Below are 26483 nucleotides of genomic sequence, written 5' to 3'. Positions count from 1 at the left end.
ACCCTGCCCGGCCCCTCCCGTCGGGCCGCGGCGGGGCCGGGTGTCGCCACCCCGCGGGCTGCGCCAGCCGCCCCCGCCCAGCGCCCGCGGCCCTCCTGTTGCGGGCGGCGGCGGAGCGGGCGGCGGCGGGCCGCTGCCGGGCAGGGCCAGCCCCGCTCCCCGCCGGCGGGGCGGGGGCGACGGGCGGCCGCGGGGCGCGGCCCTGCCGCCGACTCGGGGGCTGCGGGGCCGCCGTGCCCCAGCCCCTCCGTGCCCTGGGCTGCGGCGGCGGCTCCGGCTTGGCTGCCGCGGGGACGCGCGGGGGTCGTTGTTGGCTCCGCAGTGGAAGTGCCCTGTGGTGCCGGCTGAGGACGCGGCGGGGGGGGGGAATCCCGCCCTCGGCCCGGGGGAGACTTCGGCGGGTCTGGCTGCAGGGGGTGATTTCTGCCTTGGTTCCGTGGACGTAACGTTGAACCGGGAGCCCGTGGGTCTTTCATTCTTGAGAGGTACTTTTCAAATGCCGCCTCGGAGATCTCCCTTGCTAGCACCTCCTGCTGCAGCTGCATGAACGCGATTATATAATGGGGGTAAAAAGTCGATATTGGTGTTCTGGCTGCTCGTTATGTATTCCAGCTTTGATTCCTAGCGTCGTTTTTCTGTAGTTCCGTACAATTCCTGCTAATTCTCAGCGTTGCTAATCAGAGCACTTTTATAGCAAACATGATGTTGGCATACTATTTTGAATTTCCAGCATGAGCTGGCACTAACACTGACTGTATCAAAAAACAGTTTCACATCAGCCTGGGACAGTTGGGGTTTTTTCTTCAAAGATCCCGTACAAAAGATAGAGGGAGGAGGCAGATTCCTATAGAGAACTGACAATATCTGCTATGTTTTATTTATCTCTTGAAGTATTTGTCAAAAATTTTAAAACTTTATTTTTTTAAAATTTGCTTTACTTCACATGCCTAAACAAGAAAGGAACTGGATCCTGTTTGTTTTCCTGGTAGATCATATTAAAAATTGTTCTGCATAAATGTGCCTGTTTATTTCCCTTCCCTGCTTTCTATGTGCAGTTTCTGCTTTGATCATGATTGTACAGCTCTGTATTTACACTTAAAAAGATTGAAGGTTTATTTTGAAATATGTAGATATGAATTAGTTTTCAAGTAAGGATTATGAGACGAAAGGGAGACAGCTAGTGAAAAAGAGGGGCATGATCAGGAGGAAAGCATTTGGTATTATGAATCAGCACTGCCTGAGTTTGATAAACTGGGCTTGAGAGCAGCTGTAGTGACTGTCACTGAATGTCCAGCCCAACAGCACCTCAGAGGGAGCAGATGTTTGCAGAAGAAAGCTTTGACAGAGCAGCCCTACTTTTCCATATCTCTTCCTTGCCCCCCACCCTCTGAGGCCTAGGGACTTCCCCAGCTACAGATGGTGGCTTGGATTTTTGTGTTTTGTTTTGTTTTTCATTGCTCCCCCTATGTTTGTCTTCTGTGGACTTGTTTGATTGCTTTTGAACAAGTAAGCAGGAGATGGTTGGAGAGTGGAATGGCTGAAGTGGAGTTCATGGAAAGGAAGAGATGGGAGAAAAGCCTGTCGAAGTTTACAAGAAGAGAAGCAATGGGGGAAGTGATGTGCCTAAACAGTTACAGTCAGTTTGTTCTCTGGGTAGGATTGATAATAAATGGAGAAGTAATAAAAGTTTAAAGAAGAGTCTTTTGTCAATGAATTTTTGGAAAACAAATATGTTTATCTTGTTAATTCAAGATGCTAATATCTCGATTTAGAAGGGGGAAAACTGTGAAGTTGGGCTATGCATACTTAATATTCTGTTTACATTTTCTTACTCATCCTGGTTTGTTTGTTTTCTTAACTTGCAGAAAAAAAAATATATTTCTAATGCTTATGGAAGAGACATAGTAGAATTTAATATTTTAGTTTAATTTTTAATTTAATGTTTAGTCAAACGCACAGTTGTAAAGGAAAGTATTTTTTGGTAGTCTGAGAAGAGGAACAATAATGAAAACAAATCCTGACTCTATGAATGTTGTTTTCTCAGATGACATATTTGCCTTGATTACATACTCTTAATTAACTTTTTTCCAAGACCCAATTAAAATAGTTATCATTTTTTTTTAAAAAAGCAAATAGTAAGTATTGTAGGAGTTTGTCATTTTGAGTTGTTAGATATATTCTCTGAAGCCCTTCAATATACATCACTTAAGTCTGTAGAAAGCAAACTGAATTAAAGCCTTGTGTCTTTCATATTCATAATGACCAACATCATCTGTTGGTAAAGTTTTTGAGTCTGTTAAATTGGGAATACTGCCTTCCTTCCATTGTAGTCTTGTCTGCCTAAGTGTCTGTAGTTGTAGCACATGAATTCCTTCTCCAGCAAGTGACTGGAATAAATGGGTGGTGGGTTAGTGATAGTGCAGGGGCTCTTGTCTTGCTTTGCACATTTTATATATATTTGTGATGGGTTTTGTTGTATGCTTGTCCACAGAAACTGTATTCTCACAAGGCAGCAGCAGAAGTGATTTAGTGAGTTGTAGCTTTTCATTAATTACTCTCAGTGGTGTTTAACTTCGTGTGAACTGTGGAAAATATTCAGTTAGCCATGAAGTAGTGTTTCAGGGAGGGCCTAGAAGTGTTGAGCCAGCTGTAGGATTTAGGCAATGAAGAATGGGATCTCCTTTTTGGTCATGCTGACAGGGATTTTGCTGTGGTCTTCGTGTTATTCCAGGCTGTGTAGCTGTCAACTTTGTTTTGCTGACTGTAACAGTAATCCTTCCCGAGTCCCAGTGAGGCAGCCATTGTAGATTTGGGGTTGAAGTACAATATAAGGTTGGGATTTATTCTGGACAAAAAGTAAGGTAGTGTGATAGAACTGCTGTGGGCACTTAACTTTTTTGTATTAGTTTTCAACTTGGGAAGCAGCCAAAAGCAACCACCAAGTATCTTTATTTTCTTTTGTTGGAACAAATTTTACTTGTCTCCAATGGGGTTGTTACCAAAATATGTCATCTTGTCTGGTCTGTATTATTTTTACTTCCACAGCTTAATCCTTTAAAGAAAAAAATCCCCAAACTTAACATTTTGGTAAGAGGTGGTTATAATGTGTTTTGCTACATGGTAAGCTATTGAATTTCTCAAACTTCTTATGCCCTATTGTGATGACCAAGTTTTAATGATTCTTAGCATTAAATACCCATTTGATGACATCATAACATGTTCTTGTTCCTTTTTTTTAATTAAAAAAAGTATAATTATGTTGCGATGATACAGAATTCTGACTCTTCAATATCTTATACTGGATTAACTACTTATTTTTTTTCTTTGGTTTCATCAGACTGGCAGATGGAGTCAGTCTTTTAGTAGTGGATTTTGTCGCCACAGGTTGACGGAGCACTTCTATGAGCATGTTAGAAGAACTTACTGTTATTTTTCTTATAGAAGGGTAAAACTATCAAATGTCACTTAAAATGGGTGTCAAAAACTAGTAGCTAACCCAAACGTAACATTTTGGATATGTACCATTCACGTGACTATATAGAGTGACATTGTATAAAAGAAGTTAGTTTTACATCTTTCACTTTTCAGGTGTTCTTCTTGATGTATATATAGTTCAAACAGTGAACTACTTTCAGGCATAGTAAAAAGAAATCCCAACTTCTGTGCTCTCTGAAACAGCAGAGCTAAACCCCAATATTCATTAAGCAAAATAATTCCTCCCCTGCCCTGGAATGTACTAGTGGTGGAACTTTATGGGTTTGGCTGTAGATTCAGTATCTCTCAGCCCTTTGGAAAAAGAATTGTGATCAGTCTTTCTAAAGACAAAATTACAAAGGCAAGTTAACATTCCATAATAAGATACAGACCATGATAGAATGGGGTTGAGATTTTTACATAAACTTTTTGGTGTCACACGTGGCACTAAAAATCATTCATGTTTCATTGATCTTCCTTGCATTTTTCCACTAGTAGGACTTTTAGAAAGAGTAAATAGGCCCTTATTTTCAAATGAAAGCGTAAAAGTTAATGGTCAACTAATCGGAAGATAACTGGTTTCATTTGATGAGTAGATACATAATTTCTCTGTAGAGCCATCTTCATTTTCTTTAGTCAATAACTGAGGAAAGTTACTTCTCTCTAAGCATTGTGCTCAGAAAAGGCTGCAGGAGCACTGTTCCAGACTTCAGTAGTATGTAGGAGGAATTCTACAGCCACAAAAACATGCTTGCTTCAGGTTATACTGTAAGTGCTTCTGAAGACAAGTTGTGGATATACAAAGTAAATTGGTGGGCAAAATTAAATGTTGGCATGGATTGTGTTAAAGGAATTGACTGTTGATGTATGCATCTAGGTTTAAATCTGCTGTGTTTACTGGGTAGTTCAGACAGCTTTCCTATGTGGAAATTACTAAATTTGTTATACTTCTCACTTCTAAAACTTTCACCTTTTTCTGGTAATAGCTGTAGGTTGCAATGAATTTGTGGGTCACAAGTAAAGCTGGTTACCTGTCAGTCATTTAGAAACTGCTTTACTCTTTTGAATTTGAGTGTATTTGATAGAAAGTTGACCTTTTAGCTGATCATTTAAGGGAAAGAAGAGTAATATTCTGGAGGTAGGGCCTCATCAACCTCTGTTACCTGATTTGTTTAAAATTCTAGGAATTCATAAAGTTTCAAGTGTTACCATACTCCATAAGGCCATGCTTATGTTCCTTGGTTTCTCCATCAAGTCTTGTTTCATACATCCCTTTGGAAAGGGAACCATGCACAACTCCGTAAACAGGAGATGCGCATTTTGGTTCTAGCCTGTAGATTATGGCATAAATTTACCTAATCTCTATAAACAAGGAGAATTACACTTAGAAAATACTGGGGCTGCTAGTACATAAAAATTGATGTTGCATGGAATGTTATGTTTTTGTGTTGTCAGATATTGGATCCTTTTAAACTTCCCAATTTAACTCCTTGCAAATTTTGTCTACTTTTTTAATGAAGAGTTAAAAACATTGATTTCAGTTAAGGTTCAGTGAACATTTAAAAATACGACTTAGTGGTTTCTCACTTCCAAAATATGGACCTAAGGCTTTTAGTAAATTTAACTGCCTTTATATACTTTTGTTTGCTATTTTTGCCCTAATGTAGTTTAGATGCTAGTCCTGGCTCCTTTCCAGGAGGAAGTTGGCTAAAAGCAACATTGAGGAAGCTAGGCTTTGGGGAATGAGTAGGAAAGTAAAATTGTAGAAAGGAGTTTTAATGTTAAACATATGTGTTCTTCAGTGTCTGTTCCTTCTTTGTAAATGCCTGATGATACTTACTTGAACTTCAGTGAAATGACTGAGTTGCATTTTTTTGAAAAGAAAAAAAAAATCTTCCAATCTAGTGCAGAAACAAACTGACTTTGCAGGAGTTGTTTTAGCTGATTTAATCTGTTTCTTCCTTCTGTTTTGTTAGCCAAGGGGGTGGTCCTTCAAGTATATGTGTGTGTAACTTGGCATGCTGAACCTCAAATACAAAGATGTTATCCAAACTGAGGTCTAAGGGAACAACGAAACAAAGGAAGTTCCCTGGTAGAGGTTTTTACTGTAGTCCTTCAGAATTTTCTCTTGAAGCTCTGAGGAGCTCTCAGCCATCTTTGGTACAAAAGCACTAGGTCTAACTATTTTTCCCTTGAAAAAAGGTTGCGATGGTTTCCTGAGCTCGTTACATACCTGTGTAACTTTAAACTTGTTTGGTAAAGGACCATCTTTAGATGGACAGGAGATAATGTGCAAAAGCATCATGGTTTGTCTTCTCAGCTAGCATACTGGGGCAATGCTTGACAGATTGTAAACAATGCTGGACTTCAGAGGAAATCAAAAACCTGCAATTGTTCTTGGAAATAAATAGATTTCAGTGCAATTTGGTCAGTGATTGAAAAGTTATTCATATGGCTTTGAGCAATGATTTCAACCTTTAGTGGATCCCTACAACATTTCTAATGATGTACCTCCTTAAAACACCTGATGCATTAGATTGTGATGTTATGTGTGTGAACTTGCAGCTTCAAGTTCCTTCTTTCAGATGTTTTGGGACCATCAAAACCCTAACATGTTAAGAGTCTGAAGACAACTTTCAAAGAATGCTACTACAGAAAGTTTTCTGACAGCTAAAGATTTACACAATATAAAATGTTAGACTGCTTTATTCTTTATATCAGAAAGAGTTGGAGAGCTAGTGAATATCAAGTGAAATGGAAGTTGGTGAATGCTAGCGATGATATTCCTGACTATGGTTAGGTGATATTACAAGAAAAATCAGGAATATGAGAGTCAATCAGTACTTTTTCCTAAGACTTCAGTGGAAATCAGTTATATGAATTTGTACAGTAAAAGATATAGATGAAGCTTATAGTGAAACTGTGTTTGAGCCCTAAATTAGGATTTTAGCTTGTCAGGAAGCATGATAACAGGCTGACTCACCAGCTACCTCTCCTGCATATGTCATTGACTGAGTCAGTTTAATTTATTCTTCAGCTATTAAAATGCTGCTAACTTTTTTGAAGCAAGCAGGAGGCTGGGTCCATGGAATGCTATAGAACTGGCTTGAAAACCACATATACAATTTCAGCCCAAATTATGTGAGACTTAATATTATATGTAGAATAGTATGAGGGTTACTTCCTGTATTCTGGAAGTTCCCATTTCTTTCCTTTCAGGAAGAGGAGAAAGAGTAGAGAGCATATAATATATACAGTAGTGTTTGTCTAAGGCTTGCAGTTATCTTTGCTTTGTCATATGACAAGAATAGTTGAGACAGTATTTTGGGTAATCAGGATACCTGTAACTTTAATACAGATCTTCCTTAGGGAAATGCAGAATACAGGTATTAAGCTAATTCAATGTGTCCAGTGAAAAACCTTTTTTAAAGAAATCTATACAGATATCTTTTTTTGAAAAACAAATACTGTTTCTGGCAAATGCAAAAATATGGAGTGGTAATATTTTGGGATTTACTGTAAGGTGATGCACAACACCTTGGGATTCTCAGGGAAGGGGAGTTATGTAATTGTATGTAATGTGGGATGCTGTGGTCTAGCCTTACTTAAAATATTTCATATGCTGCTCCACTGCAGTATTCCTTTGAGTAACTCAAAAATCTAAACACAGTATTGTACTTCCTCTTGGTAATAAAGTGCTGTAATCAGCTAATTAAAGATACTAAATGTAAAGTGGAGATACTGAATTGTATGTTTTTTAATTGACATATATAAACTTCACATCATGTGTATCTGTGTATATCAGTGTAAACATTTATTATCTTTGCAGTAGCTTAAAGTATGTAGCAGGCAGGTCCGTGCCTTGTGTGATGACTGAACAGACGGTTGAGCATTGCTGGTAGTTCTGTTTTGCTCACTGGAAACTGCAGCAGAGTAGAAAGTCTTTAGTAGTTAAGTCTTGTTCCCCTCATCCTTTTAAAGATCAATATTTTCAAACTCAGGGGCAAACTTTCATTTAGGAGGTATCTACATGGTCTTAAGCAGGCAGATGCAAACAAATTCTGTGCTCTTGGTCTGTTGGCAAACCGGGAGCAGTGTGACTGTTAATAATGGCTTGGAGCCTGAATTAATATACCTGGTTTGGAGCTCTGCTGGGTCCTCTTTCCAAGGGTAGAGGTGGCATACCCCTGCGTGCTGGTCTCCAGACTTGACCGTCTTCAATGGAAAGTGTTAGTGTCCCTGGGAGTGGGCCAGGAGCAGCACTGGTGTTCAAAGTCTGATTAATTGGCAGGTTCTTGAGTGAGACCCCTCTGAGGGGAAGAGCACGTTTTTAAAATGGGTTGACTCTGGTTTTGATCACACATTAATAATGGCTTGATCATCCTGATGGTGTTCTCGATTTGGCATGTTTCCCAGGCAATGTAGGTTACCTTTTACTCTTCAAATGTAACTTGAATTTCAGTATCTGAAAAAGGCTGGGAATAAAAAGGAAACCAAGTCTCTTTGCCTAGTTGAAAAACTGGCTGAGGTGAGCAGAGCAAAGAATGCTGTTAACGGGGGCTTCCAGCCTGGGCTGCTTAGATGAAGGGATGGAGAGCTTGTGTGAATCTGGTAGTACTGGGGTTCACAGAGCCATGTCTGGACTTGGGCTGGCCATGTAGCTGCTGCCTGCCATGCATGGTTGTAGCACAAGAGGGCACCAGGTAGAGCAGCTTTACAGGTGTGAGTGCTTCAGCAGTAAGGTAAGGCTGAACAGAACGGGAATAGCATAGGTGTATATGGTTAGTGAGAGCATGATGGTGAAAGTCCTATCTCACGTGCAGTTAGATTTATCGCTGTGACCTAGCTGAGATTTTTGGGATAGACGCTGTGGTGAATCTGGCTGTCCCTGTTACTGCTACAAACAGCTGAGCATGTGACTGATCTCTTTTCACAGTAATGAGGAGTTGCAAAGGGAAGGACTCTTCATAACTAAAGTGCAGAGCATCATTGTTGTAGCCAAAAGGGAGACACTGCTGCAGGCCTACAGAAATATTACTGGTTAAATAATAACCAGTTTTTAAAATAAATTTGTTTAGGAAAGCCTTGAGGAGACTGTGCAAAAATACAAAGAAAAAAAATAAAGGTTTACCGCTACTGGCTTTCTTGAGTCTTTCCAGAATGCTGTGTTAAGCAAAATCACATCTCTAAAGCAGGGAGGTGTTAAACCAAATGCTCATACAGATTTTCCTGTTTCCTGGAGTTGGTGATACCCAGTGAAAGTATCTGCCATCATTCATACTGGGTTTATTCTCACTGGTGTAACTAAAGGCAAAAGGACTAGTGTCAACAACTTGATAGTTCTGTGTTTTTTTTAATTGTGGGAGTTCTCCAACAGGGCTAGAGTAAAACGATTAGCTCTTTGTGCTGTCAGGGGAGGAGGTACGTATCTCTTGGGAGTCAGTAGGATTAATTTCTGTACTATGTGTATATTGTCATAGTGGTGGGAGTCAGTGGGGTTCACTTCTGTACTCTGTGTATCTATTGTCTTTTTGTGGGGATAGTCAGCAGAAAGGTGGGAAGGAGCAGGGGTCTGTGGTTGAGTAATGACTACAACTACCCTGTTAGATGGAACAATGTACATAGCTGAAAAGCTTCTGATATGTAGTAGTGATTTTCATCATGCATAAAGAAGGGCAAGTGTAGAAGCACTGTGCGTGTGTTGATAGGAATTACTGGTGTGTTGCTCTTAGGTTTTCTCATTTTTAAATTTCAGTGACCTGTTTTCTGGAAGGCTTTAATTGTCAAAGAATAACTCAATGAAATCTGTCACTGAATATAAATCTTGCAATTAACATAGGTTAAGTGATGAAATTTGATAATCCTGTTACTCTATCCTATTTAGGGAAATGGGTAAAAAACTGATAGCTAAATGCCTTCATGTCTAGGTCCAGGAGTTTTCACCGATGCTGACAATTTGAGAGCTAGTTTTAGATTTTTTTTTTTTTTTTTGAAACCCTGGAAAAGCCTGGCAAAAGGGATGTAGGCTTGAGCAGTTAGCTATTAGATTAGATTTTTTTTTTCTTAATTTAGCTTGGCCCTGGGTGACTGCAGTAGCTGTTTTTCCCCAAACAAATTCTTCATGTGTTTTGATGCAAACTGCACTGTGAGCCTTTTGATCTTCAAACATTTGCTTTTTGCAGCTGTGCATTTTGCTTGCTATATGTGTTAATGCTTTTAGATGGTTGACTAGGAATAGTTTTTAGGTACTAATTCTCTGAATATATTCTAATGAAACTTTGAGCTGCTTTTAGAAACACTAGTATTGTTAGACACATTGTTGATTTAACTGCTGTCTTGCATGGGTTTCTTGACCATACTTTTTCTTTCTTAACATAATTGGTTTCTACAAACATTTTCATTTAATTTTTTAATGCCTAGTGATGTGTTGGTGAATAAATGTCAGATTCTTGATTTCTGTCCCCACCTCACCCCTTGCTTCAGCTATATTAACGTGGAGTGTGAGCCTCATCATGCATAAGCCAGGCTCAGCTTGGGTTTACTTTTTTCACCTTAAGTCTTCCTAGTTACTTTGTAAAGAGATAAAAATTGATTGTATACTTGCTCTTCCAGTTTCTGTCACATAGGGTATTACTCAGTCACTGCTTTTCTAGTATGTATATGTAAGAATCTTATAATGGGTGACTCTTAAAACGTGCTATGTATGGCAGTCATGTTTTCTGTGTTGTTGGCCCTTTTTCTGCCAGCATTTATTTTTGCAATAGCTGCATTAACTTGTCATATTTGAAGCAATTTAAAGCCTTTGAGAAAGTAATCAGTCTTAAGTGAGATGTATGAGTTAACTTTATCATAATACTATTTTATTCAAAGTGAAACAGCAATATTTTATCCTTTCATAGCAATAGAGAATAAAGGATACTGACTGAGTGAAATATTAATGCATGTATTAAAGTTAAGATTTTGAAACCTAGCAATTTTCTTTCCCTTTCTTGCATAAAAAATGGTATCAAATACTAGTATTGGAAATGATTTTTCAAAGATTATCTTTAAAAGATCATGTGTGTTGTGTTATTTTTTTTAAAAACATACTGATATGTCTGAGCTTTCCTGTCCAGCAGTGACATAAGAACCAGCTGGAACCTTTCTAATGCTTCTGTTGGGACCTTTACTATTCCCACCTGTGGTTTGTATCCCTGCATCTGAAGATTTCTAGAAGAATCTGTTACTGTTTCTGGAATGAACGTTAAGCATATGTCCTTTGCAGTCCTCTAGGAGAGCTCTAAGCATCTTCTTGCTGATGGGAGGAAGTGGGGAGATTGAGTACCACTGTTTGTCTTTGGCCTGTAGTGTTCCTCTTGTTTTCTGAAGGCAATCAGCGTGTCTTCCTTTTGATATGATGTGAAAATAAAATACTGCTGGATTTGATTCACAAAAAAGTTCACTGTAGCATTATATCTAAATAAAAGCTTCTGCTTTAGCAACCAGTCTATATACTGTGCTTCAGATAAATGCAAAGTATGCTGAGATGGAGTTACTTTCCAGTTGAAATTCTGCTTTAATTAGTTTCTGTTAGAGGATCTTGGGAAAGGATTTTTTTCCTGTAGCTTAGTGTCTTGTGTCTTAGCAATTATTGTATAGGCTGTACTGCAGAATTGTTTGTGACAATCATTGAGCAATGCAGTGTTTTGAGGAAGTCAGCAAAGGTAGAAATAAATAGTTGCCAGCAGCACCACTTCAAAGGAAGTTCCTCTTCAACCGTGGTTTTGAAATGTTTTAACCTGTTGCTAGGCAGCTAGCTCCTCTTTTTAGGTGCATCTAGATTTTCTCTAAGTTGGGCTGGGGATGAATTAACTCTGTCGTAAATCAGTGTGGGTTAAAGCCTCTTACGTTTTCAGTTGCTGAAGGAAGCTCTAGTGAGGGGTTCATTAGAAAATGCCTCCAGGGGCTGCTGGTCTTTCTTCAAGAAGTAGCGGTAGATTATGATCAACCCCAGTCAACCTTGTTGTTCCTGGTCCTGCAGTTTCCCAGGCTGTCTGACAGAGTTTCCTTCTGCTCTAGTAGCACCTCTCATTGTTCCTTCAGAACCCCTCTCAAACCCCAGGCTTGTCCAGGCACTGGCAGTGAGATCAGGGCTCAAGGATGCTTGCTGTAGGGCTGATCTGAAGAGAAAGTGAGGAAGGAGAAGAGCTGGCAGCATGAGGCCTTAATATAGACATTCAGGAGCTGGTTTAGATTCATGGGCATAAATTCTTTGTGACTCTTTTCTGTGCACTGGCAGATACTAAAGGATCTTTTGCTTTGTTGTAGATATGAAATGTGGTGCCCCTGCTCATCTGTCCTGCCACCGTAGGGATTAATGAAGGTGAGCAGTGAGTGATCTGGAGTGTTTGAATTGATGTACTGTTCCAGTGTCCATCAGTAAAGTAGTTGACTGTTTCTATACCTCTTTTTCTACAGTATCTATGCCATTATTAGTTTAAGATGTTTTAAAATTTCTATTTCTATTTATTTTTGTAACGGGAAGTCTGAGCTGGTCCTGGATCCTGTAGTATTTCTGTACTGCAGAAATGAGCTCTATGAGTATACATCAGGAATTCCTGAGTCTTTCTTTGTGAATTAGCAGCATACTTACATGTTACTACTTTTATAGTATTGTATTGCTGTTGATGCTTGTGTTGCTTCTGAGAGTCTTGGGTGTTGTGGAGAAATAAATAATCTCACTATCACTTCATGCACATGGTATACTTTTTCCGTTGTTCAGTGCAGCAGGTCTACTGAAAAAAGGTATTAAAAAAAGACAACTATTGCATCCTCTTCTTTTTGTCATCACAGGTGGCGACAGACAAGGTGGCAGGAAAGCTGAGCTCTACTCTCTCATGGGTGAAGAACACTGTATCGCACACCGTCAGTCAAATGGCCAGTCAGGTGGCAAGTCCATCTGCCTCATTACACACTACATCCTCCTCTACCACTCTGTCTACACCCGCGTTATCACCATCCTCACCAACACAGCTGAGTCCAGATGACTTAGAATTACTCGCTAAACTTGAGGAACAGAACAGGTGAATGGAAAATGTTTTGGTCTTCAAAGTATAGTAATGAGACAAAATAGGTTTACTGCAATTTCAGCATAGAGGCCATTAAAGAGGGGTTAGGTAAAACTTCATGGCACAACATTTCAATTTCAAGGCCCTAAGTTTTATGTACTTGTGTTTTTGTGCTGTGTTTTCACAAGTTCTGGTTTTGTGGGACTCTGAAATGTGTTTTTATCTTCTGGTTTTACAGGAGTGTTTACAGCTGCCTCTAATCCTAAGAAATTACACTGGACCCATGTGACTTTCAGAATTCAATTTAAACTACAGTATCTCAGGGATGAGACTTTCATATAACCTTTGCACCTTCTTAAATCAAAACTATAATTTCAAATAGCTTTTGAAATCTTACGGATTTCTGAATTCCGTTTTCTCTATTTTTTCCATTTTTACCCAGGTCTTGCTTTTCATTATATAGCCTGCTATGTTTAGAGATAAGAACAGTGTTCGGCCATCTTACTGCTGTTACACTAATGGTGGCAGATGCATAATGTCTTAATTTCATGAAAAGTAAATTCCTAATGAGTCTTTTATGTTCATTCTGGCTTTTTTTTTTTTTGTATAGTAAGCAACCGTCTTCTTGGCAGGCTTTCCATCTATATTTATCTGCACCATCTATAGTTCAAGATGCAACTTTCAGTTGGATCAGTTACTCTTGACGTGCACAGTAATTGCAAATTGGCAATCTCACTGATTGCTCACTAAGATAAAATTGGACTGTATGCTGAATTTCCAGAACCTGTATTTGCAGTTCTGGGGACTTTTATGTCATCAAAATTTGGTTATATTAGACAAGTATGTTCCAGTAGTTCATGAGAGGTTTACTGTAGAGGAGGACTTGAGCTCCAGATACATTTTAGATGTAGCACATTAACTGCAGGGCTTTGATACTTCCTGAGATTGCTATCCTTTGTGCTGTAGTGAAGTGCAGGGTTTGATAGTTTAGTTCAAAGTAGCTTCTGTTCCAGCTTCTGCTAGTGTGCTGGACTTTGCACTGAGGCAGTTGAGGGACTACCTTTTTGTTCTTTAACTCTGCTGATTCAGTTATAAGGGTAGTAACTTTCAGTAGAGAAGAGTACTAGGAGGAGGAGGGGCTAATGCCACTGTGTCACTTGGCATGTCTTCTCTCATGTTTGTATTCTGCAGCCTAATAGCAACACGTATTACAGGGACTTTGTTATCTCTGGTTCTTGACTGAGAATGGAAGGCAGCTTCTAGAACCACCTCATCCTTTTCTCCTTGTGGTTCATGAGATCGTCTCTCCTTCAAAGATGAACTATATGTAATTTTTGATGTACAAATGAAAATTTATCTAAAGAAGGAGAAAATTAAACAGTACTCTTAAGAAAGCTAATTTGCATTTAATCTGAGGCATTCTGCTCTGTTCACAACTAAGTGATTAATTTATTTGAAAAGCAGGGTTCTTTGGACCCCTTATCTGTGTTGGAGCATAATGTCTTTACATCAGAGTCATCTCATTAAGCCCTGCAGTTAGACTAGCTTGCTTGTTGAAAGAAGAATGGGAGCTTGGGATAGCTAGGCTTTCTTTTTCAAGTCAGCTTTCTTCATTTAGTAAATAAGCTAGCAAATCTTGTCTGGTTTTACTTAACTTTAGCCAGACCTGTTCAATCCCACATTAGTCTTGTGTGTGAATTCTAGTTACAGGCTATCCTAGCAAGCATATCTTTTCTTGTGAGATACTACACTTTAATACAGAAATTTGGTGCTCTTATGCTGGGTGCACTATAGTTTTGGGACAGTTTGAATCTGCATTTTAGCACAGTGGCACTTTGTTGATAAAGAATTGCACTCTGAACACAAGGAACTATTCTTGTTTCTCTGTGCTGAAAGAGTTGCTGGTGATTGCTATTTTTAAAGGTTTCATTTTCATTGTTGGCTTCTATGTCAATAAGGATAATATGAATTAAACAGCTAGAAAGAACTCAAATTGTATCAAACTATGCCTTGTAGCATTCTGTAATCCAATTATACTGAAAGTCCCCTCAGAATAATGAGGTAGCTGGGTCCAGAGTCCTGGTGGAGCTGTTTGGCATTAGTAAATCATTTATAAATTTTAAGTGAAAGAAAACAGTGACTAAATGCCACAGAACTCACTACTTACTGTAAAAAGAACTTCACATTTTCAAATCTGAGGACAATGAGTTTATCCAGGTAAGGTCAAATTACAGAAATTTAGCATAACTTCTGTAGAAAGCTGTAAAATTGAGTGACTAGTTAGAACCTTGTTTTTTGTAATAATAATGTTTATTTTGTGCTTGTTTTTTCTCTGTGATCACTTAGAATTTGATCTTTAGGCACTGTCTCAGATTGAGAGGAGGAGTTCCAAACTGTAAATTTTTGTTATGGATCGGCATAGACCACGTTTCTGAATGTTAAAAATGGTTTTTTCATTTTTTTTCTCAAAACAAGATTTTCTGCATTCCAGTAATATAGACTAAATTTAGAATTGGTCTTGAAAAAGCTTAATTTTTTTTTTCCCCAAAGGCTTTACTATTTAACCCTTTTCCAGACAAAATACTATTGCAGAGACTGTACTTGTTGTCTTCATGAACTAAATTACATTTATCCCTAACTTCCATAAACAACAGTAGATGAAAGGTGGGAACAGAGAAAGCTTACTAGCTTTCTAGCTTAAATATCTCTATAGTAGCAGAGAGCTTAAAAATTGTAGGTATGCTGAGATTTGTGTCCAATCTCAGGTAAAATATAACTCAGGTGATAATTTCTTAAATATCGAAAACCTAACCTGGCTGTGCCAAAATGCTTAGGAGGGGTGTTAGCTTTTGTGCAGGTGCATTGAGAAATTACTCAACCAGATCACTGATTTACAGACGTTGGAATTCTTGGAAGTTAAATCACAAATGAAACTCATGATATAGCAAAAAGACTTTATCAAGTTAGTCTGATTTCTTGCTCTTACCTAATATGTGGTCTAAAAAATTTCCCCCTGCTTATGGGGCTCAATATTGGTTGAAGCTAAACAAAACACCTTTTTGCCCAGAATCCCAGCTCCTTGCAAAACTGATGGCCATAGCAACCAGCTAACAGGGAAGTCTCTTCAGGAACTTGTCCTGCACTTGGCAAACCTTGCTGCCTGATAACCCCAGAAATTCTCGTGTCTTTTAGGAGGCTAATTTTTTGTCTTTTTTAAAAATCACTGTCTCTTTTGCAGTACTCTGACATTTGACGCTATCACTGATGATATTTAACTTCCTTATGTTCTCTTTGTCTGTCTGATGCACAACAGCTGTGGGTTTTTTGTTGCTAGTAAAATCAAAGACCTCTTGCTGGTACTTATGTTTCAAAACAAAATTTGTGCATGTTTCCTGTAGGGCTATTAATCTCTAGGTGATGAATATGTAGAGTTGGACTTGCAATGCTTCTGCACTTTCTCTAATTTGATATCTTTATGTATTAAGATCTAGTTTGTGAGACTGCAAAATGCTTATATTAAAATCTCACTACTTGTTGTTGATGCATGGTGTGACATTTTTATCTGTTTTTTAAAATGCTGCTATGTGAGCTGTTCTTCTGTTTGTAGAATTACTTGAGATCTCAAGAAGAAACAGTAACATTGACCAGTAGTTCTTTTCAAACTAAGTACAAATGTATGTTGGAAAAACGACTTCACTGAACATTTGGGTGCATTCTTTGTAAAGAGATTGGATGAATTGACTTCAAAACAAACTATTAATAGTGTGGTTCTGTGATTAGAAGAACTTAAATTTGGATTTTGTGTGCTTTCTTTGTAGACTCTTGGAAACAGATAGCAAATCCTTGCGATCAGTAAATGGGTCAAGAAGAAACAGTGGATCTTCTCTTGTATCTAGTTCATCAGCTTCTAGCAATCTCAGCCATCTTGAAGAAGATTCGTGGATCCTGTGGGGGAGAATTGTGAATGAGTGGGAAGATGTACGGAAAAAGAAAGAAAAGCAAGTTAAGGTAGTAGTTGGACACTATTTTTTAGAATATATTTCTAACGTAATATAAATGTTGGCCTTTTTTTAAAGAAATAAATATGTAAGGGAAGCTTCCAGTTGAATCTGTTCCATCCCTAAAACTTAGTACTTTCTATGTGATTTTTACCAGACTTTTGGTAACAGTTTTGCCCAGCAAAAGTATCTTATTGGAAACTAGATGTGTTTACTATATCTCGAATACTAAAGCTTTCAGTCTACCTCTAATGAGAGATTTCCATGAATATAGGGAAGATTTGCTTCATGTTTCCAAAATGGAATTACTTAAAACCCACTTAAGGGCATCTGATAGCTGGATGCTGTGATTATTTTCCTATTGAGCAGCTGTCTTTTTAAAGTGTTCTTGTTGGAAGAACTGGTAATTCTACTGTATGAGGCTCTGATGAGTGTAGGTTTTTGTGCATGCTAAGTGTGTTGACCCCAGGGATGACCTCAAGTGGAAAAACACATATTTTATAAATTCTGGGTGGATTGGATAAACTTTGACCAGTATGTGTCCAGTCTGGGTTAGTTGTGGGCATGTACAGAAATGGAATTCAATTACACTTTAAATTCAACTAAAAAGCATCTAGGGCATTTGAACATATCCATGTTTCAGAGGCAGCAAGTACAGCAGCGTGGGATTTTTTTTTTGTTTGTAGGCAAGTCTGTTCTGTTTTGGCTCTATTGGCTGTAGTCTGTAGTTTTATGTGCAGAATACAAATTTCAAGGCCTTTTGAGCAGTTTGAAATGTGTGTGTGTGAATAGATTGTGGGAAGGCAGAACAATGGGCTAAAGTAAAGTATCTTTTATGTGAAGCAGTTGTGAAGAGAGAACATGATTTGAGAGAGGAAACAAGGGAAGAAAATGAATTCAAGACTTCCTGCTTGCATAGGGAAAACAGTTTCTGGAAAGGTGTTCCCCAGAGGCCACGAAAAGAAGGCCACGTGAACCTGGCAAGAGAAAGGAGAAGTGAGATGGTAATAAGTAGATCTGGTTGGATAGAATTAATTTTAACTGCCTGCATTTGAACATTTTAAAGTGTCACAAGTATCACTTATTTTTACAGCTGGCCAAGTATAATTTGGGGAGCATTTGATGAAATTTTAGTAAATATTTAATTATATTACTAGTGAGTTTTCCTTTGCTGGCTAAATAATTCTCAATATTGTTTTTGTTTTGTTTGTGGAAAGTCAGCCTAAACTGTGTCATTCTGTACTTACAATGGAATACCAGAACATCCTTACCTAATTTCCTGATTGCGCCAGTAGGTATCACTTCAGCAGAATAGGTATCGTTTTGTCTTGGCTGTAAAAGCTGGTCTTAAGTTAGTAGATAAGTTTTTTAAGTTTTAGGCATAGATGCATGTACCTTCCTGCGTAGGTGATGTGTTCCATCCTTGTGTCTCCTGATCCACTTCAGAACTTGCTTCCTGTTTATGGAGGGATTCTGAAGGAGGACAAGTCCTGCTTTTCAGTGTGCATAATACCATGTAGAATAGCATCATTTTAGTCCTGCTTAGTAGGTGTGTTTTTCTGCTGTTCCTTTAGGAATGTTGGAGGGATTAACCCTGTTACTCTGTCAAGCAGGTGCATGGTCACTTAAAGCAAGAAACCACTTGCTAATGCTTAGTTATTAGTAGCCCTTGAGGCTTCAGATGACTGATCTACAATCTGTTATTGTATTGTTGATAAATGATATCTAGAGACAGATGTGGAAAGCTAATGCATTAGGGTTGTTGTCGTGGAGTTGGAAATTTTTTTAGGAAATAACACAATAGACAAGACAGTTGGTTTGGCATTACTAGGATGGTTCTGAAGAAGGCTGGAGATCTTAGGGATGTTAGAAAATTGAGGTCAGTGATGCAAAACTGGTAAAGTTCAAGCTTAACAAAAACAAAACTTGAAAGCAAGAGTCTTATCTTTAAAAGTTATCACTGTTGCATTAATGTTTGGAGAAGTAGAAGAAATATTTGGAACAAACAGGAAAAAGAGAAAACTGTGCAGAATAAGAGTACTCTGGCTTCAGAATAAATACTAGTGAAAGAGACTATACTTGAGACAGAATACCTGATAACAATTCTTAAAGTACACAAAATTACTGAAGGAACCTTCTTGTCTTGAAGAGACAATCTTCTAGGTCAGACTGATCCTAGTTGCAGAAAGTACCACTAAGACAGTCTGTAAACTTCCTGAATCATACTTTTTTTCTCAGTTTTCAGATCGAGCAATAAGACTACTTTCTGCTTGTGCTTTCTTGAAAGACAAGTATCATGTTCTTAGATCTGTTGATCTGGGAAGGCTTGAATTGTATAATACCTGACCTTTTTTTTTTTTTTTTTTTTTCCCAGGGAAGATAAAGTAAATTTAGTTAATTCAGTAGATGTGAACTTAATGTTTTCTTGGTCCAGTGTCTGAAACTACATTTAAATACTTTCTTAAAAGAGAACTTGGAAATACTGTCACATAAGATAATTTAGACACAACTTGTCGATTTTGTCAAATGACTTCTGATAGTAGTATTGTACAATTTTCTTATGTTGCAGTTGGCTGTGCTACAGTTAGTTCCACTTTATCATTCACCTGTCTTGGAAATAATTTTTAATTGGTGATTTCTATCTCAATCACTACAAATATAATTAAGGGTGTTATCTTCAGTGAAATATAAAAATAACTGTATTAAATTCTGGCTAAGGGAGTTCTTGTTTAAAATTACTTGAATGTTCAGTTTTTCAAGTAGCTTACTATGAAGTATAGAGACTACTTTCATTAGCTAATTTAGCTATTAAAAAGGATTCAGTCTCACTACTTTTGTTAGCTAACAACCTATCACACTGAAATTGAGGTTTAGACGTTACAACTGTATGATTGGTTTGTGACAATATGTAAACATTTTCTGAAATTGTAAGGAACTTAATTTGTTGAAGCGTTTTGTTCTTTAGGCTTATATTTTCAAGCAATAAAAATGATTTTCTGTGTCTCTTCTTGCTTTAGGAGCTTGTTCGAAAAGGAATACCTCATCATTTCAGAGCCATTGTCTGGCAACTGTTATGCAGTGCTCAAAGCATGCCAATTAAGGATCAGTATTCAGAGCTTTTGAAAATGACATCTCCTTGTGAGAAATTAATAAGAAGGGACATTGCTAGAACATACCCTGAACATGACTTCTTTAAAGAAAAAGACAGCCTTGGTCAGGAGGTCTTGTTCAATGTAATGAAGGTAAGTCAGTATTTCAGCCTTTGAAAATACATTAGCAAGAATGTGCACAAAGGTTTGGAAAATAATTTTCCTTGTGTGTAGGGAACTTGCATCAGTTACATGTGTTTAAGTTTTTACAACTTACTTGTCACTGGAATGGTTTAACAAATTACATTCTGGTTTCAAATATGGTGTTCCTATAGCTAATGGTTTTACTTCATAAGAGATTTAAAAAACATAGTAAGTTTGCATTAAAAGTCACATGCTAACTGCTGATAGTATAATGGAATAAAGTGTGCCGTGAAGTAAAGTAAACAGTGTTGACCAAGACAAGAACATTGTAAATCAGAACTAGCATTTAGTTTTCAGGTGTTTTTGAACCTGCAAGTGGTAGCAACAAATAGCAGTTAGAAGCTAATGTGCAGTTGTTACAGTGCCCAAGCACAAAATGAGAATGCTACCAGAGAAGTAAGTTTGCATTATTCTGTCTTCATTGTGGTAGAAGTTAATTTTTGAAAGATAGACTTTTCCATACAATGTAGTTTCAACAGAAAAGTTGGCAGTTGTTCAAATCACAGTAATTACCATAACTCTAAAGTGAAGATGCATCATGCATGGAGATTACCACATTACCTCCACCTGTAAATAAAACTGGAGCACATAAGTTCTCTGAACAGAACTGTTGTTTCTTTGTCTGGTCTGCCTCCTATACAAGTAGTAACCTTGTGCAGGTTGTATGCTTAGCTGACTCTGTTGTCTTTTGGCAAATTCCTGTAGTTGAAAATGGCATGTCTTTTTTTAGGTATGCCTTTTATTTTAGCTTTGTAGGCTATCAGAGAGCAGAGTTCATACCCCTTAGTAGCAGCTAGAATATCTAACTACAAGTTCTGAAGAGAATGTCTGTCCTCACTGGATTTGGGAGAGGAAGAATATATTATTAGCAAAAAAAGCACGAACTATGATTACTTTTTATTGATAATAAGTTTTTAATTGTTGAGAGTCTTAAAATTTTATTTCCCAGGCTTATTCCTTGGTGGATCGGGAAGTTGGATACTGTCAAGGAAGTGCTTTTATAGTTGGATTACTGCTTATGCAGGTAAACATGATATTTTTAATATGTGAACCTTTAAAATCCCTACTAGAATGCATAATATATTATGGTGGTTTATTGGGAATTTTTATAATAGTTTTCCTTCATCATTTTGTTACAATGAAATTGTCAAGGGCAGCTGTTTACTCTGCATATCAAATGAGATTTATTCTCTGTGGTTCTATTTGCCAAGAAGATACTATCTTTGAGTGGGAGAACACATTTATTTCTCAGAGCTAAGGTAGGATTGCAGACTTGCAAGCTATTTTGATGAATGTTGTTTCAACTATTGACGCACGTCTCATTTAAATTCTGTTATCAGTTCTATTACACTGAATCTCCTCAGAGTTCAAGTAAAGTTTCACAGTTGATCTGATAATCTTAAAGCTGCCTCTGTATTACTGCATTTTGTTTTATGACAAGATAGGATATACTTGCAAAACTCCCATTTAAGTTTAGAAATCACTTGCTAGAATTCAATATATGCAAAAATTCATTACAGTAATGGGTTATAAATCCCCTAAAAAAAACAAAACAAAAGCAAAAAAACACCCCAACCCCCCAAAAACCCACCGCACGCACACATGCAAAAAACCCAAACAACTAAACCTTCCAGGCACTTACTCTTATATATCCTTACATTTGTCCAGAGTTTTTACTGTGCTTTTTTATTTTCAATATAGATGCCAGAAGAAGAGGCATTCTGTGTGTTTGTTAAATTAATGCAAGATTACAGACTACGAGAACTGTTTAAACCAAGCATGGCTGAACTGGGCCTTTGTATGTACCAGTTTGAATGCATGATACAGGTACATACAAAATCTATCAAACTTTCTCTTCAGTAAGCAGTAAGGAACTTGAATTACAGTTCAATAGCAGGCATGCCTGTTGGCTACTAGGCTGCTCTCTTGCCAGTAGCTGGTTTCAGAACTTCAGAAGTAAATGCATGTGTTGTCTACTTTTTTAACCTTTGGCAGACAGTGACTGGCTTGAAACACTGAAGCATGAGGATGTGTATTGCTGCAGTTTATGCATAAGAATGTCTAATTCTGTTTGGACTGAAGACTCTGAAAGTCAGTGTCTTCATAGTTATTGTCTTCGTAGCTATTCTAAAAGATGGAAGCTGGGAGATACCCTTATATGTAGAATTAAAATTGTGTTCAGATTTGGGACATGAAACACTTTTTTCCTGGTCAAGCAGGTAGAGACAAACAGGTTTGTGTTTTGTAATCCAGTTCCTAACATGATGATAAGGGGTGGGATGTACATAGCAAATGGTCTCTGGCCATACCCTACATCTTTCCAGCTCTTTTTTTGTGTCCTGCTCTAGATGTAACTTGAGGATTTACAAGCTTGTGACTTCCTATTAGGATCAAGAAGTGTTTTTGTAACCTGTGCTTTTCAGGGTAGAAGTGCTGTAGGGCATTCTATATGGGGACTTCTGGTACATGGTTCTTGATAACGATGAGTAATATCTTTCCTAGTCCTGTGTTACAAAGCTGCTGTCTGTCCTAAATATCAATTATTTTATTGTATTCAAAATTTGTCACAAACATGGGCACACTAAAACTACTAGCAGAAGCTTAATGTGTATAATTTTTTTTTCTTCCTTTTCTTTTCCAGGAGCATCTTCCAGAGCTTTATGTGCACTTTCAGTCTCAGAGTTTCCACACTTCCATGTACGCATCGTCATGGTTTTTAACTATATTCCTTACAACTTTTCCACTACCGATTGCAACAAGAATATTTGATATCTTTATGTCTGAGGTAACTACTCAATACTCATATGTTGTATTTCAAGAGTAGCTGTTAAAAGCAGTTATTTAGGTAGTGGTTTAAATCCCATTATGATGGGCAAGTCTCAATAGTCTTGCTTTTTAGTCCTTATGCTTATCAGATGATTTTGTAGGGGAAGATGTCTGTGTATGTAGTTTGTCAAGGAAGAGCAACTAAATCTTTGACTATAGATACTGTCTGCAATTTTGTTCTCTTAAGTCTCTTGAAGAGTTACCAAATCTGTCAGTTCTGGATGCAATGCAATAGCACTGCATACAGCAGGGACAGCAGTTTCTCAGTATTACAGTAAGTTTGGGGTGGAATTAGTTCTGCTTTTAGGCCAAGTTAAAGCTCCATGGAGATATGCAGGCCAAGAGGAGTATTGGCATCTTTTATTGTCCAAATGATGAACTGTAGCCAAAGAAATTGATGGAATTATTCAGTTATTATATATTATTATAACTATCATGAAGGTACTTATCTTAGGATTAGAGCTTTGCATGATTGTAACTGGTAACAAACCAAAGCTTATGGTCCATTTATGCTCCTTCTCGGCAATCATTTTTTAGAAAATAATAAGTCAGAGGTGGATCCTTTCAGTTTATGCACAAGAATGTCCAAGAGAGCAGATATGACATGAGTGAGACATTCCCTTGTATCTGCTTAAATAGTTCAACTGTGTTATACCATGTCTGAAATGAAAATGGGTTTTTTGAGGAGTACCTGGGGTTTTTTTGTACTAGGTGTATTTAGAATGTTTGATAAAGCTGACATAAAGAACACTTGTGACTCAGGAATTTTTACTTCAGCACTAGCCTCTCTGAGGGGTTGGGTCTGGCATCAGGACACATAGCTGGACTGCTTGTTCTTGGGACAAAATAAGAAACCCACAACCAATTTGCTGAAATATTTTTTTCAGTAGTCCTTTTGCTTGTTTGAGAAACTGGTGAGATTTCCAACACTGATAAATCGTAGAATTGTTCTCTACTGTTGACAATGCCATGAATAATTGTTGGATATTTCTTAACTTCTGTTTTCAGGGTTTAGAGATAGTATTTCGAGTAGGTTTAGCAGTACTTCAGATGAACCAAGCAGAATTACTGCAACTTGACATGGAAGGAATGTTACAGGTAAATTAAGGTCATAATAATTGTAAGAGATGTCTAAAATGTGTAATGTGTGTGTATTTCCTTGCAGCTATTAATTATATGTAATCTTGTGCTCTGATTGCTTTTAGCACTTTCAAAAGGTCATTCCACATCAGTTTGACAGTGGTCCAGACAAATTAATCCAAGCATCTTACCAAGTCAAATACAATGCAAAAAAGATGAAAAAGTAGGTATAACATTTTGAGAAAATAGATTATACTGTTGCTAAGATGTTTGTTTATCTTTAAAACTACTTATTCAGTATTTAATTTTGAATTTTCCATCTTTAAATTGTTTATACTATAAACAGTTAAAACTGAAGTTCGGTCTGCAAGAAATTCTTCTAAAACTATTTACATTTATTTTAAAATACAGTAGAGCTGTATCTCATTGATAAGAATAACCTAAAAAGCTTTTTGAAGAAAGCTGCAAGTTATGGGGAATTACAGCACTTCTGTAAACAGGATCTGAATAGGAAAAAAAAGCGGCACGTGTGGCGGGCTGTGGGTTTTTGTGGGGAGAGGGATTATTTGTTTTTCTGAGGGTGAAGTGTAGGGAAAGGAGGTTACTTTCATCTGGCCTGAATTTTTAAGACTAGTAATCACTGTGCTGAAGAGTACATGTATGGTCAAGATTAGTTCTATGTAAAATATAAATGGATGAAACTTTGTGATAGCATTGATAATTGTAAAATCACTTTCATTTGGGGTTTGAAATCCTGAGCATAGTGCTACTTCTTTTTAAGGTCAGTTGTATGTCTTATCTTTTCTGCCTTTGGTAAATTATGCTTTGATAAGCCAAGTTGCACATACTATGCTTTTCCAGGCTTAAGTTTGGCCGTTCTCTGGTTGTAATGTATTGTACATTCACTGTTCTTGCACTGCAGTCTGTGTTAGGGTCTTTCAAGTTGAATTTGCCAATTCTTCTGTCAGTGGCCTATGATCAATGGTGTAGAGTGAACAGTCTTCTCTAAAACAGAACGGGTAACAAAGCTTTCAGGAAAAACATTTTCTCTGAAAGCTGATATAAATGTACATAGTTTAAAATCCTGCCATTCCAAGTCTAAACTTCCTTGGTTGCCTTCTGTAGAGGCGTTGTTTATCTCAGCTTGTTTTTCTTGTTGGCACTTTTTTCGATTGGGACAACTTTGTGGTTTGCTGGAGAGGAGCCAAAATTGTTTTGTACGTTTAAGATATTTGTCTCAAATCTCTTTGCATCTTTCTGTCTTCCAGACTTTCCAAGCTTTGTTTTCTTTTGGCTGAATCTATCAAATTGATTATCACATCATTACACTGAATGGTTATTACAGAGTAGCTCCAAATCATTGCCACTGTAATGTATACAAGCAAGCACCTGCACTTCAGAGTGCTGGTTCAGACTCTGTTCATATCTACAGAAGTCTTTGTGTTTGAATTTAATGTCCAGTCTAAATATTTACAGGAGTGCATTTTAAGTGTCTACTTAAACAGAGGAAATATCAATAATCTGTATCTCTGTTCTACTGTCGTTAGGTACAACACCAAGCTATCCACAAATTTTCTAATCATAATTTATGATTTCTAATTTTTAGGTTAGAAAAGGAATACACTACAATAAAGACAAAAGAAATGGAAGAACAAGTTGAAATTAAAGTAAGAGACACAAAACAGATTAAATTCCTAGATGTGGGGTTATATACTTGATCTGTGTATGTAGCAGGACATAATTGAGGTCCCTGAATTCTTTTCTTTCAACATTTGTATTTGGGATGTCTGTTCATAAAGGACACTTTTAGTGAAATTATTGAGACTTCTGATGAACTTTTAAAAAAAAAATCTTTGATGGAGACCTGTAATTTAGTTTTCATTATTTTCTACTGACTAAAGCATGATTACAAATGGCATCATTTATCGGAGGTTCTGAACATGCTGGTTTAGATGTAAGTGTCCCAAACAAGCTTATAAGACATGTTAAGATAGAGTTTATTAGAATGCACTTGAGTGGTTTATCATTGATTTTGAGGTCTTAATTTTTCTTGTGCATTGGACCCCAGATTGAGTGTCTTCTGTCTGCAGTCACTTTTTCTTTTGGAGCTTTTGCAATTGATACATAATGTGAGGAAAAAAAAATCACCCTGCAAGTGCAGTTTGTTTCCTTTTACTAACTGACCTACTTTCTGTATGTCCTTAATCACTGCACCTTTTTGCTTTTGTGACATAAATAGGCTTTTGCTGGGTTTTTTTCCCCTTTTCACGTTTTTTTCACAGCATGGTGTTTGATCTGGATTTGCTTCTTTGTGTCATGTTTTTAGCCAGTTCCATGAGAAAAGGTAGTGGGAGAAATGATGGGCAAGTGTAGTATATAAAGCTTAGTAGAGGGAGCAAGGTACAGCCTTCCTTTTTCCTGTCCACTGCTAGTCATTTTGCCTTTCAGTATCAGTTTTTAAGACATTGGTTCTTCAGAAAAATTCAGTGACATGCACCTGGGAGCACAAAGGTGTTCCAAGCTTTTCCAGGCAGTTTGTTATTGTTGTAACAGGCAGCAAGGCATTTAACAACGTTAGGCCTCCTGTAATGGTCTATAATTTGAAATCAGAAGATTTGCAGGACTTAAATGGCAGCTCTCTCCAGAATAGGACAGAATAAAATAATGTCAAAGACAACTGTAATGTTAGATTCTTATTATTCTAACTTCAATCTTGCCCTGCTCCCTCCCCAACCCCAAAACACCCCAACAAAAGCAAAAATCCA

The 26483-nt window shown here is 37.5% G+C and overlaps 1 protein-coding gene across 9 annotated transcripts in view; it reads left to right on the top strand.

Moving 5' to 3' along the window:
- The window catches only part of EVI5 (ecotropic viral integration site 5), an 85097-nt gene that overhangs the window by 237 nt on the left and 58377 nt on the right, over nt 1-26483 (top strand). For 6 of the 9 annotated variants that reach the window (XR_012633682.1, XM_074906570.1, XM_074906569.1 and 3 more), the window contains exons 2-11: nt 11782-11836; nt 12307-12536; nt 16340-16529; nt 19537-19761; nt 20762-20836; nt 21514-21639; nt 22454-22597; nt 23647-23736; nt 23844-23941; nt 25325-25385. Coding sequence is in view for 8 of the 9 variants with exons in the window: in XM_074906570.1 (XP_074762671.1) it covers nt 11831-11836; nt 12307-12536; nt 16340-16529; nt 19537-19761; nt 20762-20836; nt 21514-21639; nt 22454-22597; nt 23647-23736; nt 23844-23941; nt 25325-25385 (1245 nt within the window). In the remaining variant the exon portion in view is untranslated. Of the gene's footprint in view, nt 1-227; nt 486-11781; nt 11837-12306; nt 12537-16339; nt 16530-19536; nt 19762-20761; nt 20837-21513; nt 21640-22453; nt 22598-23646; nt 23737-23843; nt 23942-25324; nt 25386-26483 lie in introns of those variants that run through there. The other 3 variants (XM_074906566.1, XM_074906567.1, XM_074906572.1) reach the window with 3 other exon arrangements.

The sequence above is a fragment of the Athene noctua genome, chromosome 5 (genome assembly GCF_965140245.1).
Source record: "Athene noctua chromosome 5, bAthNoc1.hap1.1, whole genome shotgun sequence".
Classification (NCBI taxonomy): domain Eukaryota; kingdom Metazoa; phylum Chordata; class Aves; order Strigiformes; family Strigidae; genus Athene; species Athene noctua.
The sequence above is the reverse complement of the archived record's forward strand: the minus strand, read 5'-3'. Positions and strand labels throughout refer to the sequence as shown.